This window comes from Panthera leo, chromosome B3 (genome assembly GCF_018350215.1).
Source record: "Panthera leo isolate Ple1 chromosome B3, P.leo_Ple1_pat1.1, whole genome shotgun sequence".
Lineage (NCBI taxonomy): Eukaryota > Metazoa > Chordata > Mammalia > Carnivora > Felidae > Panthera > Panthera leo.
In genome coordinates this window covers 52,965,045-52,983,157 of record NC_056684.1, presented here as the reverse complement: position 1 = coordinate 52,983,157, position 18,113 = coordinate 52,965,045, and the positions used below count along the sequence as shown (strand labels likewise).

Here is an 18,113-nt window from a genome sequence, read left to right as displayed (position 1 = left end):
TCTTGTTTGAAGGGTTTCAATTTATTAACGAACCAAAGAAAATAGCACAATGTGTCTGTGAAAGGCCAAGAGAGATGGATAGGGGTTCGTGCTGCCCACCTCTCCTGTGCTGCTGGGATAAACCCTCCCACACCTCATGGTGGCCCCTGGGAGGGAGAGGCCTCTCCCACAGGGAGCACACTTCCCTCCTCCTGCATTATGAGTGAGAAACTCTCCATACCCCCACCCTGCTGGAAAGATTCCCTCTGCAGGATCATAAACCTACATCTAAGACCTAAAAAACACAACTCTTGGAAAACATTTTTCCAATTTGCAGCTACACTTCTTCACACCTGTGTATTCATCTGTGTTTGAAACAGCACATCTAGAGACAGACTGTAAACCCGGCCCACTAGATACCATTATTCTTTTCTTCTCTTCTGCTTAGTCGTCTAGATCCAGGTTGATCCCTCTCACACTCCAGAGAGAAAATAATAAGAGCTTACGTTAGAGTTTTTAAAAGCGGGAACATACATTGTCTCATTTGAACCTCACAGCAGTCCTGGGAGGTAGGCAGGAGGGCATTGTGGTTCCAGGATCCCAAGGATGGTTGTACTGGTGAAGCTGGGAACCAAATCCACGTCCTCCAACTCCTGGTCCAGGGCTCCTTCCACTCCACCAAGATGCACTGAGCTCACCTTGAGGAGCATAGCAGCCTTCTGCCTAGAACAAATGAAATGTCCTTTGGGCTGGCGAACCAAGGTGATTTGAAGAACAGACCTCGTCAGTGAGCTCAGGGGATAAACACACCTGAGTGCAATCTGGCATCAATATCAGATGGGTGAATAGGACAGAAAATGGGCGTCTTCGACAAGGGTTTCCGGGTTTCTTTTTTCTAACCTGGACCACATTGGGTACTGGAACTGGAACTCAGCAAAGTCCAGGAGGAGAGAAGGCATTCAGAGGACTTTCTCATCTAGCAATTTATTGATTCCTTCACAAATTCTCTTGAGGTTGGGCCTACAGTCTCCATCCAGACTATAAAGGGTAGAGAGGAACTCCACGTCAGCAAAGTGGTTGAAGACGTGGTTGATGCGCCCATGGGTCCTGGGTGTCAGGTGTCGCTGCACCAGTTCATGCACCAGGTCCTTGCACTCATGCAGAAGCTTGGAGAGCACGTTCCTATCAAAGGTGTACTCCACCTCATAGAAGCTGACGATCGTCATGGCCGTCTGGTTCAGCTTCTTCCTGAGCTTCTCCACGATAACAACCTCCTCCTGGCTGAACTGGTTGTGCCGGTAGAGGATTCCAATTTTGATTGCCACCTTGATCAAGTCTTTCATGATCTTGTGGGCTTCCTTCTTGCTGTGGGTGTGCTCTTTAGTGACTTTGTAGAGCTCATCAAAGATCTCACTGCTGGTGTCATCGATCAACATGTTTGCCATAGTTTTGCTGGCTATTTTGCTCAGGATCTTCTTCTGAGCTTGAAGGGCAAGGCTCTTTGAACTAAAAACATCAGGACCTATAGTAAGGAAAGAAAGAAAAGTTATAGAAATATGAGAACCATTAGTGTCTTCTACAAGTGAAACACACGAATATGTTCCTAGGGCAAAGACTCATGCCTTTTATACCCCACAACTCCCTAACCAAACCCCACCAAAGCCTGGGATCCCTCCACCGTCCTCTCCACATGACATGCTTATTTTCCCTCTTGAGCCTTCTGTCTTGCACTCTTCCCTCTCTGGAAGTGGTTTCCTTTTGTCCAGGCCAAATAGCACATTAAAAAAATTTTTTTTTAAATATTCATTTTTGAGAGTGAGAGAAACAGAGTGTGAGTGGGGGAGGGGCAGAGAGCGAGGGAGACCCAGAATCTGAAGCAGGCTCCAGGCTCTGAGTTGTCAGCACAGAGCCCGACGCGGGGCTTGAACTCATGGACCATGAGATCAGGACCTGAGCTGAAGTTGGACTCTTAACTGACTGAGCCACCCAGGCACCCGAAATCGCACCTTTTTAGACCTACTTCATGCATAACGCCTTCCTGACCCATTAGCTCACAGAGAACTAACCAGTTGTGCAAATTACTGTTTAATGACAAGAATGTAGCACCGATGCCAACACCATTCCCAGGGAAGACATGGGCAGTTGATCATGGCAGTCTTTTTGACTGAGTCTCAGAATCTATCTTTTGAGTCTATGGTGTATTTTTTTCATGTTCGGTATCTTGGAAATTGGTATGTGTCTTACAGTCACTGTTGCCAGGTGGCACTTGTGCTGTGGTTGTCATTATATGCGCATCAATTTGCACAGTAGGAGCCAGAGATTTGGGAGAAGTCAAGAGTACTCGAAGGAATATTGCCTCTCCAACGCTCTCCGTTGGCATAGGGAACAGAAGGGCGCTGCGTGAGAAACACATGCACTGACCACAGCAGGTCAAAGATACTTCAGATGAGCAGTACCCTGAATGTGAAGCAGCTTAGAAAAACCAAAGCCAATTTATTTCTCTCTTATGTTCTACTTCATGAGTGAACAAGAGTAATATATGTTAAAAATAACACTATGTCTAAGCAAGTCCAAAAAGAATCTTTCAAGAAGTATAAAATTTCTGAATAAAAAGAAAGCAGTCATTCACAATTTAATTGGCAGCATATTTTTCTTTCTTAAGGGCACATAAAACAACATCTTACAATTGACAGTGTCTTAGATTTGATAAAATACTCCATGAAGTCACCTATTAGCTAGAGCTGATGTTTGAAACCCGCTGGCCATTACTCTACAGTATGTATGCCTGTCTTCCCAAGGAGATTCAAGTTGCCTAAGGACTGAGACAGTGTCTCCCACAGCACCTAGTTCAGTTCTGGGCACAGGGATGAAATGGTGTCTGCTAAGTAAAATACAGAGAAACACTGCAGAAGAATAAGGAAGCAGTAAAATACAGTGCAAATTTATAGTTAAAAAAACAGTTTTCCTTTGAGAATTGAGGACCCTTATAGGATCCAGAGAGATTTTATCCAGCACTCTGTGGCCACATGTAAGTGACAGATACGATAGGCAGAGCGGACAGACAGATGGCCACACATGCCATGTTCTGAAATCTTGGCCTGTCCGCCCCATCTCATATTCCACACCCTCTGCCCACCCTGGATTCGTTTTCTCAGTGGACAGTGATTAATACCTGTGATTAATGCTCAGGTCTCACAGACACTCAATAAACACTCCAACACAATTCAGACAAGGCTTGTGTGCACTTCCTGCACCCACATGGCCCCCTCACAACTGGCCCGGCCTTGCTCCCTCGGTCCTGGGTCCTTCCGAGACAGCTACGTCTGCTCTCAGGCTTCTAGATGCGGGCCCCGAGGGTCATGGCCTGGATTGGGGTTGCTGTGGCAGGATCATCATCAGTAAGGTAGTAGGTACCATGGGCTTCCTACAACTCAGGAAGCTCTCTCCCTAAAGTTTGAAACTGTAGAGTCTTCAAGCAACTTCACAGTCAAGTGACCCTGATGTGGGTGGGCTTTTGCCTTCAGTCTAGGTACAAAGAGAACAAACAGCATCTCTTGACTATTCTTTACCAAGAGAAAGGCCAGACTGCCTGATTTATGCCCTCCTAGAGTTTGTCATAAAAAATATTCCTACCCAGTCTGACCACCTACTAGGGTCACCAGACCCTTTGTGTGAATAACCTGTTCCCCAAAACACCAATATGTATTCCAAGGACAAATATATGTTTTTAAAATTTATTTACTTTGTGAGGGTGGGAAGAGCAGAGGGAGAGAGAGAGAATACCAAGCAGGCTCTACACTCAGCATGGAGCCCGACTCGGGGCTCAATCCCACGACCATGAGATCATGACCTGAGCTGAAACCAAGAGTCAAGGCACTCAACCGACTAAGCCACCCAGGCGCTCCCCCAAAGACAAACATTTACAAGTATTAAGAATGTTCAGAAGATTGTGCTGTATGCTTTGAAGTCAATCCCACAGCAGAGGCTTAAAGACTTTTGAGTAGTGGCCCTGTCACTAAAATAAGTGTATGCCTCCTCAGGTGATTATTCTGAAGGGAACAATGGAATTTAGAAGGACCTCTTCTAGAATATAAAAAAATGAGTCATTTCTTTATAGATACAGCTCCTAAAAGCTGCCTGAGAATAAGAGTAGTAAGAGACTCTTTAGAAATGCAGCAAGCTTGGGCGCTTGGGTGGCTCACTTGGTTCAGTGTCTGACTCTTGATTTCGGCTCAGGTTATGATCTCATGGGTGTGGGACTGAGCCCTGAGTCGGGCTCTGCGCTTGCAGCCTGGAGCCTGCTTGGGATTCTCTCTCTCTCTCTCTCTCTCTCTCTCTCTCTCTCTGCCCCTCCTCTCCTCTCAAAATAAATAAACATTAAAAATAAGAAAAGAAAAGAAATGCAGCAAGCATGTACCCACACAGAAGCGGCAGATCAAATACATGCATGTCCACCAGAATGTGAGCTCTGTGCGAGCAGGGACGGGTGTCGAAGCCCTACTGTATGCCCAGTGCCTCACACACTGATGGCACTTGGCAGGTCCTGGTGGCAGGAAGGGAGCACTGGCTGGCTCTGTGCCAGACGCTTCATGGTTTTAACTCTGTTGGGTGAAGCTAGCATTTTAACCAAGGCTCCTCTGCGAGCCTGATTCCAAACACTGCTCTTTCCCCTGCCAGCATTCCCAACATTTTTCTCTAGACCAGTAGCTGTCACCGTTTTTGCTCATATATTCCCTTAAGGGTTTTGAAAAACTACATACCTCCTTGCATATTTAACTTGGCAGCCATATTTTTCACCTTAAGTTTAAATAGTTATAATTTGTTAATAGACATGATTTCTATATAAGAGTGATATTTAAAATTAGCCTGCTATATCATTCTTTTAAATATGTCCAACATAACATAAACACTGGCAGTGATAGGACATTATTGTACATTTTAGAGTGACAGGAGCAAGCTCTTCTTTAGAAATGTTACATTGTTCTTTTTTTCCCTTTGAAACTATCTCTTTTCCATGACACCCAGAGAACTTTAACTTAATATGTTTTTATGCTTGAAAGTGTTTTATTTGATCAATTCATCATAATTCTCTACAGTCAAAGGATGCATACAAATTGAAATTTTAAATTAAAAGATGATTCTGGTAACCATAAATCTCCAAGCCTCAAAGCATTTCCTCTGGAGTGAGTTATTTCATTTTAGCACACAATATGAAATATTAAAATGTTGACAAATACTAAATGTAAAAGGAAAATTTTTATTGGAAATGCAGCTTCAAATGAGATGGGTAGGGGGCAGGTTATGGCGTCTTGCTTCAAAGAGGCATCGCCAACCCCAGAGTTTCACATCATCCCTGTGTCTGACCAGGGAGGTTTTGCACCCAGGGTAATATACTGTCCTGATACGATTCTTAATGGCTGTGGCCTCTGATGAAAACAGCAGAAAGAAGACAGGTCCACCCTGCCTTGACCTCATGTTGTTTGTCAGGCAGGTAAGTGTAGAAAAGAGTATGTACTGAAATGAGGAAGAGGAATTGGATCTATAAATCAATTTCCTCAAAACTGTCCTCATCTGCATATCACATGGAAAGTCTCTGGACTCTCGGCGGTACGCACAACCAGATTGAATTCTCCCCTTCTGTGACAGCAGCTGCATTCCATGAGATGATAAGTGCTCTTTGGGGGTAAAGAGCTTCTTTCTTGATCAAGTAAGTGTGGACAGGACTGGGTCAGGCAATGCTAAAAGGTTCTTTTCCTGTGAGACTTAACAATATTCCTTTAACACATGAAGGTGTTTTCAACTCTCTGAGAACACTGGGTGTGGTAGGCAGAACAATGACCCTCCAGCTGCCAAAGGTGTCCACATCTCAGTCCCTGGAACCTGAGAATATGTTACCTTACCCAGCAAGAGAGACTGTGCAGATGTGATGAAGTTAAAGATTTGGGGATGGAGAAATTACACTGGATCATCCAGTGAGCCTGATATAATCACAAGGGTCTTTTCTTTGTAAAAAGTGTTTGTTTATTTTTGAGAGAGAGAGACAGACAGAGCACAAGTGGGGGAGGGGCAGAGAAAGAGAGGGAGACACAGAATCTGAAGCAGGCTCCAGGCTCTGAGCTGTCAGCACAGAGCCCAATGTGGGGCTTGAACCCACGAACCATTAGATCATGACCTGAGCTGAAGTCGGACGATTAACTGATTGAGCCACCCAGGCGCCCATAATCACAAGGGTCTTTCAAAGTGAAAGAGGGAGGCAGGACAGAATGGGCCAGAGAACGGGATTTGACGATGGAAGTAGAGGGTCAGAGTGACGTGATGGCTTGCTTTTAAGATGAAGGAGGGAGCCACCAGCCGAGGAATGTGGCTGGCTTCTAGAGGCTGGAAAAGGAAAGGGAACAGAATCTCCCCTCGAGCCTCTAGGAAAAAAAAAATGCAGCTCTGCTGATACACTGATTTTTAGTCCTGTAAAACCTATTTAGAGATTTCTGATCTCTAGATGTGGAAGATGATAAATTTGTGTTGCTTTAAGCCACTGTTTGTGGTAGTTTGTTTTGTTACTGCGGCAGTGACTCAGGTGGATAAAAGTGATGTAGCAATTCCCAGTTTTATTTGATCAGGGAATTCTTTCTGTCTTTTGAGTAGAGGGACCAACTGCTCTGACTTGTCAGGATTGAGGGGTTTCCCTTACAGCTGATTTTCAGTGCTAGAACGAGAAAAGTGCCAGGCACATTGGGACAAGTTGGTCACCCTATTCCGTTTTTTGTTTTTGTTTTTTAATTTTTAAATGTTTATTTATGAGAGAGAGAGCACGAGCGGGGAAGGGGCAGAGAGAGAGAGAGGGAGACACAGAATCTGAAGCAGACTCCAGGCTCTGAGCTGTCAGCACAGAGCTTGACACGGGGCTCAAACTCACAGACTGCGAGATCATGATCTGAGCTGGAGTTGGACACTCAACCAACTGAGCCACCCAGGCGCCTTAGTCACCCTAGTCCTAAACCACTAGTGATGCATATATCATGGAGTTAAAAATTGAACAAAGAAGTAACAAAGAAAAACTGCAGAGGGTGGCAGAATATGAGACCTACCTACCATTTAAAATGCTATAAATTTTGTGTACAGGTAAATCGTACACATTCATGTTGCCACACTGACCGATTTACCGTGCCTCTCTACTTGCTTTTTAATTCTGTAGTCAACCTTAACCCTTTTTTGTTCATTCTGGGCAAAGTCCCTTTTGTCCTCTGGTTTCTCTGCAGTTATTGAGTGCTTACTCTTAGTTCGTCTGTATATGAAATCCCCCCAAAATATGGTCCTGCAGGGATGTGAGATGTAGACAAATGAAACAAAATATGAAAACATGTGAAATAGCCCAAAATGGCATGAGTGAGAACAGCTGGAGAAAGCTAAAGGTGGACTTGAATGTGGCTGGATGGGGATGGCTACAATGTTACAAAGTGGTTTCTAAAGTCATAGATACAGGCCAGCAATTTCCCCCAAATCATAAAGGCTTTGGGTGTTTTTCCTGGTAAGTTTTCAGCCATCTCTATTGTATAAGAATGTGTTATTTACCTACAAGGGGATTTAGTGTAGAAGCTTCCATGGGGAGGGCTCAGGAGGGTCAGAGGTAGAGCATCTCTGAAGCCTTAAATATCAAGAGTCTACAGCAGGGGAACCCAAGGGCTATGGATCATCAATATAACCAGGAAAGCTTTAAGAAAAAACAATAAGTAGATTCTCACACTCTAGCCCAGACTGTCAGTATGAAGATCTTTAGGAGACGGCTGGTAATCACAAGCTCCTTAAGTGACTCTGACATGCTGCCTCTAAGACCCACAGAACACAACATGCCCCAGCATGTATCCTACAGAACACTAGTCCTGAGAGGCGCTCTGGTAAGGAAGGGTCTGTGGCCAGTTACAATGAGTTCGCAGATGACCATATATTATGGTTGGCTCTTAAAGATTTGCCATACCAAGTAGCTTATTAAAGGCTTCGAGAAGTCCCACAGTAAAGACACCTGTGTAGTTTTATTTAGTCCACCACTTCTCAAACTTACCGAACCTTACGAAATTTGTGTACACACACACACACACACACACACACACACACACACACACTATCTTGTGGCATATATTATGAGAAATGCTGGGGTAGTATTGAGAGAAAAAAAAATAAGACACTCTGGTCAACTTTTACATCTCCCAGGGGATCTGCCTGGCAGGGGTGAGGAGACCCCACTGTTTCCATCATGTGTGCCTGATTAAAGGGAGGGTGTGTGCACTAGGGAAACCTGGGGGAGGCGGTCTTATTCAGAAGACTTCTGCACATAGAAATGTTGGGCTTGCTTCCTTCCATCCATCCTTCTGTCTCAACCTTCAGCAGGCGGACTGTGTTGGCGATGTATCAGGGAGGAACGCTGTAGGCTGAGAGGAAGCGTGTGAGTTTTGGAAGTCAAGGTCAGGAAGGCACTTGGATATCTGGGGAAACAGTCCTGATCAGTGGACACATATTTACTTTGGGGAAACACTAAGAGATCTAGATTAGGTCTTGGTGAAAACCGTCCTCTTATTGCTATGTACAAGCCTTTGGAAGGCTCTTTTGGCCAGGGGTAATTCTCTTAACAATGTTTGTAAAAACGTTCCCATTCCCCAGTCATGAAAGGTAATGACTTGTTTACAACACCTCAGGATCTCTGAGAATGGAGACAAAAATGTGATTATGCAGCTACTATATAGCTTACTTGACTGGCACAATGAGACAAGACTGAGGAAGCTGCAAAATTGATCCCTGTAGAATAGACAGGGGCTTCCTTCCCCTGATGGGGAAGCTCAGGTAAAAGCAATGTGAAGTCAGTGCTCTGAGAGTAAGCACCCTTAGAATATTTACAAGGAAAGGAAAAGTATCAGAACTATGTGGGGAGAGTGGTGTGACAATGGTAGTTAGCGAACAGTTTGGAGAGAGTAAGCAAAAGATAATTTAAGTGGGTCCTTCACTAAATGGAAAAGTGCTGGGGCTGGTGTCCATTGGTGCTTCTATAAATGATGTTCTGCCATAGTACAAGTGGTGTTTCCACATTTCTAGACAATGCTAAGCTCTCCCAGATGGTGAAATGCCGAACTGGTGGTGATAAACAGCAGGAAGATCTTACCAAGTTGGGTGAGTGGGCAGAAAGGAGGCAGATGAACTTCAGCATAGGAAGAGCAGGTAGTACATTTTGGGAAAAATAAAATAAATGATGGTTATGAGGGATGAAGTGCTCTGAGCATCCTCAACCCAGCATGCGGTGAGGTACAGAGGGGCTGGGAGCAGACTCATCTCTTCTCTCCTTACTCTCGGGACTCTGACTCCTCTACTTCCACTTAAGGAGTGTGTGGAAAACTTGGATTCGAGTATGGATAGTTGTATCAACTTTGTAAGATTAGAAATTCTCTGCCATAGCCAGTGCTCACAGTATCACTTCACTTCTGTAAACAGCCTAAGATGATGGCCAGTAGAACAGGTAGCTAGAGTAGAAGAGTGGAGATGGTGCCCAGAGCAAAACAATCTGTGGTGCTTAATAAGTACCATCTGTCAAGGCAGGAGACCCAGAGTACAAGGAAAGTGGGAGGGGTCTTCAGGGTATGTGGAAGGGTAAGCAGAGGGTGAAGAGTGGTAATCCAAATTCCTGGCAATCACTTATACTTAACTGTTGGGAAAGAAGTTCAAGCAAGCCTCCTTGAGATGGAGCTGCCTCGCAAACTACTTGAACTTTTGTGATGAGCACCTGTCTTTCTGCTCACCTGCATACGCGCCCAGAAAGGCTGATTGGACTGGTCGTGTCCTTCACTATTGATAAAGGGCCAGGAGCCAGGGGGGGGGAAGTAACACCCTCGCCTCTCCCTGCTTGCTTCTTTGTCTGTTCTCTGTGTGAATGATGAGGAGGGGGCTGGCTGTGGGGGTGAGGTGGTCTGAAGGATGGGATATCCATGACGATGACAAAACACCTACTAGAGAAGACGCTGCCTCTGCTTTAGTTCTTGCTTGTCCCTATGTTGCTATGGGGACAAAACTATTAAGCAACCTTAAGTAGAGTTTTGAAATGTGAACCTAACAGAGTTACGGTTTCCAGGAAGATTAATTGAGTTGTTGCATCTCCAGTGGAGTCAACCTAGAAAACATTTTCCTTCCCTTGTATAAAACTGTGACTTGTATACTGCTGGAATATTAAAAACATGACACTGGAGAAGTTACAATGAAATGCGATTATTGAATGATGGTGGGGCCTTTGAGTTAGAGACAAGCAAAAACCTCGATCCTCCCATCTCTCCACAGAGAAATGATCAAAGCTTAGAAGCTCGTGAAAAAATGCCTTTGTTGGTCTGATCCCTTTCATACTTCAATGAGGTAGCATTCTTGAGGCTTAAAGAAGATATTTTGGGATATTTTAAAAGGCATCACAGTAAAACTTGGATGGCCTGGGAGGGTCAGGAATGCAGTTTTTCTGACTGCAGTTCAGTCTAGCACACTCTTGAGTCTTCTTCAGGACTAGGTCTCCCCAACCCCCAAGAGAGCCACCACGCCTTGAGCACATATCTCCTGGGCTCACCTCTGTGGCTGAGACCTGAGGTCCCCAAATTTCCACCACCTGCAGTAAGAAGCAAGCAGCTCGTGGGTCCTACAGGGGGGTCACCATGACACAGACGGCAGCAGGGTCGGCCAGGCAACACTCCAGGGTGTGCAAAATGAAGCCATTAGAAGCTCTATTTCTGTCTCCTTTTTTTTAAAGTTTATTTATTTATTTTGAGAGAGAGAGAGAGAGAGAGAGAGAGAGAGAGAGAGAGAGAGAGAGTGAGAGCGCAAATGTGGGAGGGGCAGAGAGAGAGGAGAGAAAGAGAATCCTAACCAGGTTCTGCACTGCCAGCCCAGGGCCTGATGCAGGGCTCAAACCCTTCAACTGCGAGATCGTGACCTGAGCTGAAGTTGGATGCTGAGCTGACTGAGCCACCCAGGCGTCCCTGTCTCCTTGTTTCCTTAGAAGTTAAGCTTTACTACAACTTAACATATAGGCTGACTGTGCGACCCACCGGTGTGTGGCATTCTAAGGGAAGTGGGGAAGGTCCCCCATCCAGGGTTTGGGGGTATTTAGTGCATCTCTCACTTGTTTATTCCCTTTCAAAAGTTTTGATTTATTTCAGCATTTGTTTATGTGTGCTTTAAACAGACTCAGTGATTATATTATTTAGTTCTAACTGAACCCTCACAAAATGGGCCAGTGATTTTAAAAGATTCCTATGAGAAACAAAACTGAGGACTGAAGACAATACGCTAATCATTGCCAGCATAAGTGAATGGCAAGGAAATGGCGGGGCTGACGATTATCCTCATCGTAAGAGCTTTTCCGTAGCCAAATTAAGGTAAAAGTAATGATCTAATCAGATCTGAAAAGAAATGAGCCATAAAAATTTCACAAATTTTAATAAGACGATTTGAAATATGGATTTCAAACACTTTTACTTGTGTTGAGATATTCCCCAAGGTAGTAGGAAGCCATGGCAATTAGCAAGACAGTTAAATGCACTGTAATTTTGATTTTAGCTTGTCCTTTGTGATGGCAGGGGGGGCAATAAGGAACAGCATGGATGACTGCTGGGGGGCAGGGATGAGTCAAGGATGACGCTGAGTGCTTCTTCTAGCTTGGGAAACCAGGTGGGGGAGGTGGCATTAAGGCACCACCAACTGCAACAGGCATCTAGGAGCTGGTGGGGAGGATGAATTCAGCATGCTGTTCCAGGTGCCCAAGGGGCCTCTGTCTGGGTGGAGATGGTCACAGGAGCCTACCCAGTGGGCACCTCACACCCACCTGTCCTACCCTGAACTTCCCATCTTCCCACCCAAACTTTACCCCTTTCCATAGAGCAAGAGGTGGTGATAAGACCCATCTTCCCTAAAGAATTTGCCAATTAGAGATCCTGAGAGATAAACAGGTTCTTCCTCGAAAATGCAGGTACCTCGAATTAGCTGGCTAAAGCATAGTCTCTATTCACAGCTTGCTGGGAATCACTTTAGTCAGAGCCACACTGCCTCCCTCCTAGGGATTCTCTCTCTCCTCTTTGGGCCCACTACCACACTGCCCCTCCTCTTAAATGAAAAATGAGGGTAGGAAGTGAGGGGCAGGTTTGGGCATTGCAGGACTGGGATGGAGGGTGGAAGGGAGAAGGATGGAGTTGCCAGAGAAGGGCGTGCAGAGGAGGGGGTATTGCTTTAGCCAGGTGTTCTGCTTCTGGCTCAGGCTTGGTGGCCTCGGAAATCTTGCCTTTGGCTCAGGCCTGGGAGCGGGCACAGAATTTTGGCTTTGCCCTTAGTGGCTGGTCATTCCTAGAAATTCATTCCTCCAGTGGTTAGAAATGACTTGAGTATTTTGGGGGGACCAGGCATGATGAATCTTCCCAACTGGACTGGATATTCCAGGATGCTGTGCAAGGACATGAGAAAGCAGTGGCAGTCAGAACAGGACACTCCTTATAGGAAAGCCGATCCTGATTGCTGCAATACCTTGCATTGAATAATTACTCTTTAAAAGCAGCATTTGATCATCTTTAAGAAGACCAGGTTTTCTTCATTTTGAAAAATTCCTGGGCTTTGAAATAAGTTACTGTTCCAAGTAAGGTGAAGAGCGACTGGCAGGGTCAGCTGTAAGTGAGGCTCAACGGCTCGTGATCTCATTTTGTCTTAGACCCTTACGATCCCCCATTCATCAGCACCGAGCACGTACTAGGTCCTCACAAGAGTTCTGCAATAGAAGAACTGTGAGTCCCATCTTGTAGATGAGAATCTGAGCCACAGCAGGTTTAAGTAATTCACTCAAGGCTATGGGGTTAGTAAGTAGCAGAATTGCAGCTGGACCCAAGTTCAAGTCAACTCCAGACAAAGCCTGCAATCTTTCCCTTCTGGTATCTGCTTTCAGAAAATCATCCTTGACTCCCTAACATCTGTGATTTCTTCTCACTTAGTTGAGACATTAAATAGGCTTCAATTTAAATCCCCATCTAGTGAGGAGATTTACATTTCATCATTGTTTTTAAATACAAAAAAGCCATTCTTATTCCATGATACAATACCACATATCCATCAAAACTTGAAGATAGATGTAGCTTTCATTTTTAGAGGGGATTCTATATATTTCAACAGTTACATATTGATTTTGTTTTTCATATTGATTTTTCAGCCAGCTCTGAAAAGTGAATGAGTGATGATTTTACTTACCAGAGCTAACTGAAGCAGATACGTGTGAAGTCACTGGGGGCTGAATCATCTCCAACTCCACAGGTTAATTTTGGAGATCTGAGAGATATTTTTGTCTTACTGCAGTTAGAAGAGCAACCATCACTGAAAACATCTACTTACACGGTTTCTTTCAACAAAGCTTATTCATCCCCTCCCCCACTCTCCCCTGCATATAATAAGTAACTAGTGTCTCTCCGAATGGTAGATCGTATTTGGGCACAATAATAGAGTCCACTTCTGTAGTGCTTTATGCACACTAACTCATCATATCCTCGTGACAACTCTATGAGCACGCACTAATCATCATCATCACCGTCATCATCATCATCATCATCATCATCATCATCATCATCATCATCGGTGGCAGCATTTTACATGCAAGGAATCCACAGCAGAGAGAAATTAAACAGCTTCCTAAATACCATTTAGGAAGAAGCAAAGCAGGATTTGGACCTGGAAGGCTGCCCCAGAGTCCTGTGCTTCAACCCACCACACTAAACTGCCAGTCACGAGTGACAAATACCAATTAGTTTAAATGTTTTTTGAATTATTGCCCACTTGAAAATGGAAATTAAGGGTTTTTTTCCCCTCAGAATTTTTTTAAAAAGCCATGACACATTTCAAGTATATAGACAAAATAGAATATAACAAACTCTACTCATGTGGCCACTACCCAGATGGAACAAATCTCAGTATTTTGTCCTAGGAGACAGAGCAAGGTAAAAAGCCCTCTTTGTTTTCAGCTCCCTCTTTCCCACTTCTATCTCCACAGACCTAATTGCACTTGAGAAGCTGATGTGTCTTTGTCTCAACCACGTTTTTATAGTTTTGCCTCACGAGTATGCACGTATCACTGGGATATTGTTTACAGTGTTATTTATTTATTTTTTTAATGTTTATTTTAAGAGAGAGACAGTGTGCATGGGGGGAGCAGAGGGAGAGAGAGAGAAAGAGGGAGGGAGAGAGAATCCCAACCAGGCTCCTTGCTGTCAGCACAGAGCCTGACGTGGGGCTCGAACTCACCAACTGTGAGATCATGACCAGAGCCCAAATCAAGGGTCAGAGGCTGAACTGCTTAACTGACTGAGCCACCCAGTGCCCCTGTTTAGAATGTTTTTAAACTTCAGGTAAAGGTGTCATACCACACGCATTTTTCTGCAATTCTTCCTTTAACAACATGCTTTCAAAATCATTCGAATTTAGTTATTTAGTTGCTTATTATGTAAATATACTATGCATCCACGTTTCCTGATCATGAACATTTAAGTTCTTTCCACTTTCTGCAAAGCAAGAAAGGTCCACAGACCTGTCTCTGCACACAGACAATAGTCTCCTGGGTCCTACATCTAGAACATGGCTGCCAGCTCCTGTGCCAGAGGCCGCGGGCGCTACCCAGCAAGACTGCACTAATTTTCACTCTCAGCAGCAGCGTCTGATTTCCTGTGGTTCCATTTCCTCATCAACACTTCAAATAGCCCACCTTTTAATTTTCTGCCAACCTGATAGGTTCAAAATAGTATCTTGTTTTAACATATATTTCTCTGAGTGCCAGTGAAATTCAATATATTTTTTTGTGTGTGTACTGAGCATTCAGATCTTTCCTCTGTAATTGCTTATTCATAGAATTTGCTAACTTTGCCCCCTCCCCCAGTTGGATTGTATGGTTTTTTTCTAGCTAATCTGTAGGAGCTTTTACTGTGCTACACATTCTAATCCTCTGCTGATCGCATGAGTTGCAGCTATCTCCTTCCAGTCTGTAGTATTATGTTTTAACTTTATTTGTGGTGTCTTTAGTCATACAGAAGTTAAAATTTTTAACATAGTCAAATCTACGAATGTCTTCCTTTATTGTTAGTGGTTTTCAAATCTCATTTTAAGAAATCCTTTCCTGCCATGAGGTGGGAAGTGAGTCTCGTATATTTTCCAGGAGTTTTAAGGTTTTGCTTTCCACATTTAGATCTTTCATCCATTTAGAATTTATTGTGCATACTGCATGAGGTACTTTTTCTCCTCACAATTTATTTAATTTATTGAATAGTTTATCCTTGTCCTACTGATCTGTTAGGCCACCTCTTCCTTATCAACTTTGCATGGGTCTGTGTCTTTTACTCTGTTCTACTGATCTATTTCAGTACTGGCACCACACCACATTAATTATTGTAACTCATAATAAGCCTTTTAAAAAATGTTTATTTATTTTGAGAGTGGTGGGGAGGGGAGGAGAGAGAGAGAGAGAATCCCCAAGCAGGCTCTGCACTGTCAGCACAGAGCCCACACAAGGGCTTGATATCACAAATTGTGAGATCTCATTTTATTCTTCTTGGAAATTGTCTTGACTGTTCTTGGGATCATTTGACCAAATGCCATGAACACCCTGTATTAATCTAGGGCAAATTGGTATCTTTATGGTATCAAACCTCCCATCCATTAACATGATACATAACATGATATATCTCACCATTCAGTCAGATCTTCTGTGTCCTTCAATAATGGTTTAGAGTCATTTCCATAAGGCTCTTGCATATAGTTTTGGTTGCTACTGTAAGTATAATTTTTTTCTATTATAGTTTCTAAACGGTTATTAGTGATATATAGGAACCCAACTGATTCCTGTATATTTATCTCCAAAATGAGAAATTTTGCTGAGTTCTATAATTAGTTCTAATAGATTTTGTAGCAGATCAGCTTTTTTTCTATGAACAACTACATTGCCTGCACAAAATGATCATTTTCTTCTACTTCCCATTTCTTTTTCTTGCCTTGTTGCACTGGTGGGAGCCTCCAGGGCAATGCTATGTGGCATCCCTTGCTTGTTCCTGACTAACACAACTGACTCTAAAATTTTCCCACCACATAATATCTCTGCTGTGGGTTTTTGATGGATACCACTTACGGAATTAAGGAATCTTCCTTCTGTTCCTGTTTTGCTAAGGCTTTGTCTGAAGGTAGAAACATGCATCTAATTTAATCAAACACTTTCTTTGTCCCTGTTGTGAAGGGGTGGCTCACTCCTTCACATGTATGGCTCTGCCTTAGCCCAACTGGCTGAAGACAGGCAGGTGAGAGCCAAACAGTACCAAAAATTAAGTTGGCTCTCCCTGGGGTGGTGCCCTGACCCCAGCTGCCCTGGTCCTCTGTGCCCACAGCTGAGGCCAATGGATCTGTGCCCAGGTGGAAGAGGCACAGCGACAGTTTGTTCCTGCTGAAGGTCTCCTCTCACCCAGAGTCCCAGGCCAACACTCACATCCTTCCAGGAAGGGGGGTCCTTGTACCCAATTCCAGTGTCATCTTTTCCCAGGGCTGCATTAGGATTGGCACCGTGTGATTCCACAAGTGATGCTCAGAGGACCTGGATATCCTTACAACCAGGGCAGCATCTGTCATGTAGAAATTGCTCAATAAGTCTGTAGATGAATAGCTGAATGCATGATTCAGTGTGCTCTTTCTCATCCTTTGAGGCCCAGATTCTATCTGTTCAGGATACATACAAGGTGCAGATTCAGGAAGTACATGCTGAACTGAATGCACTCAAGCACCTCCCGAACTCAGCATGAGGTCAATGCCTTGCATTTCACATCGGGTTGCTGCCTGGCCCCCTGGGTTCTGCCTGTCTGCACCCCTCCATGCAGCAGTATCTCCTGGAGTCCCAGATGTGCCACCACCACCACCCCCACGCCCTTAGTGTTCAATTCCAGCAGGAACCCTCTCTCCACAGCAGCAGCACCCATCCCTGCCACCACCCCCGGAGCCTCCCCATTCATGTCCCTTCACGCTCACCAGCTATTTTAATGCTTTGGGAGCTGTTGGGGATCAGAATAGCATAGGCCACGTCTGTCTCTCTGGGTGATCCTCTCTCTCTCTGCTGGCAGCTCCCAAAGTGTTCACCGCAGCAGGCGCTTAAAACCCAGGCTCAGGCCAGCACACTGCCAACAAGGACACCGGCAGGGTGCCGCATTCAGAGCCCTGGGAGGATGCCAACTTGGTAATATGTGAAATTAGTAAACAGACTGATGCAATAAAAATGTCTGCCTTTGGAATTCTTCAATTTTTGGAGTGCAGATACAAAACCTAAAACGTCAAAAAAAATATCAGGCAATAAAATGGAACAAACTCCAGCCGATACTGGAAAAAAATAAACAAAATATGTCCTGAGACAGTGGGCATGTAAGCCTAAAGGGAAGAGACTCTTCGAAGGTGCTATAATTAGATTAATACAGCAACACATGAACCCTCAGCTTAGTGAGTTTACAGTAAGTAAGTAAATAAATAAATAGATGGTTAGCTGTATTAGAGAGGTTGGAACGTATGAGAGAGAAGAAACCAGAAGGTACTTCTGGATGGGAGATGATTTGGTAGATAGCACTATGCCTTGCTCAGTGTTCTACTTAATTTTTTTTTTAGTGAAATATAAATTTTGTACAATGACATTTTTGGATTTCAGTCAATTTGGAAGTGGAACAATAGGAAAGGGGCACATATAGCATTTATAGTACCCCTTACACATACTCTGTAGTAACTGTGGTTTTTATTTTGTTGTTGTTGTTGTTCATGGATTTGAGATCTGACACCTGAGTCAGGCCACATTTTGGATATCCACTGGTGCCATGGCCATCTCTGGCCCAGGGGAATGACAGTGTTGGGGAATGTAGTTGGGAGATGGGAGGGGAAATGGCAGGTGTCTCACTCACCCGCAAGGACCCTGAGGTTGGACTCCCGAGCTCCGCTGGGACCCCTACTCAGATGGAATCACTGTGAGCTGAGAGAGTCCCACTCACATCACTCAAGAGTAGAACTAGCTGTGGAGACTGTGTTCCTGGAAATTACACAGTCTTTCTCTGTCTTTCTCTGAGACTTCCTGTTTTTATTTTTAA

At 44.2% G+C, this 18,113-nt stretch overlaps 1 protein-coding gene across 2 annotated transcripts in view; it reads right to left on the bottom strand.

Annotated features, from left to right (window-relative positions):
• TNFAIP8L3 (TNF alpha induced protein 8 like 3) overlaps positions 1-18,113 on the bottom strand; it is a 36,141-nt gene continuing 18,028 nt past the window's right edge. Inside the window, exons 1-2 of one of the 2 annotated variants that reach the window (XM_042942034.1) lie at positions 13,222-13,365; positions 1-1,501 (exon numbers count right to left, since the gene is read on the bottom strand). In XM_042942034.1, coding sequence (XP_042797968.1) covers positions 939-1,501; positions 13,222-13,270 — 612 coding nt within the window. In that variant the 5' untranslated portion in view covers positions 13,271-13,365 and the 3' untranslated portion in view covers positions 1-938. Of the gene's footprint in view, positions 1,502-13,221; positions 13,366-18,113 lie in introns of those variants that run through there. The other variant, XM_042942035.1, reaches the window with a different exon arrangement.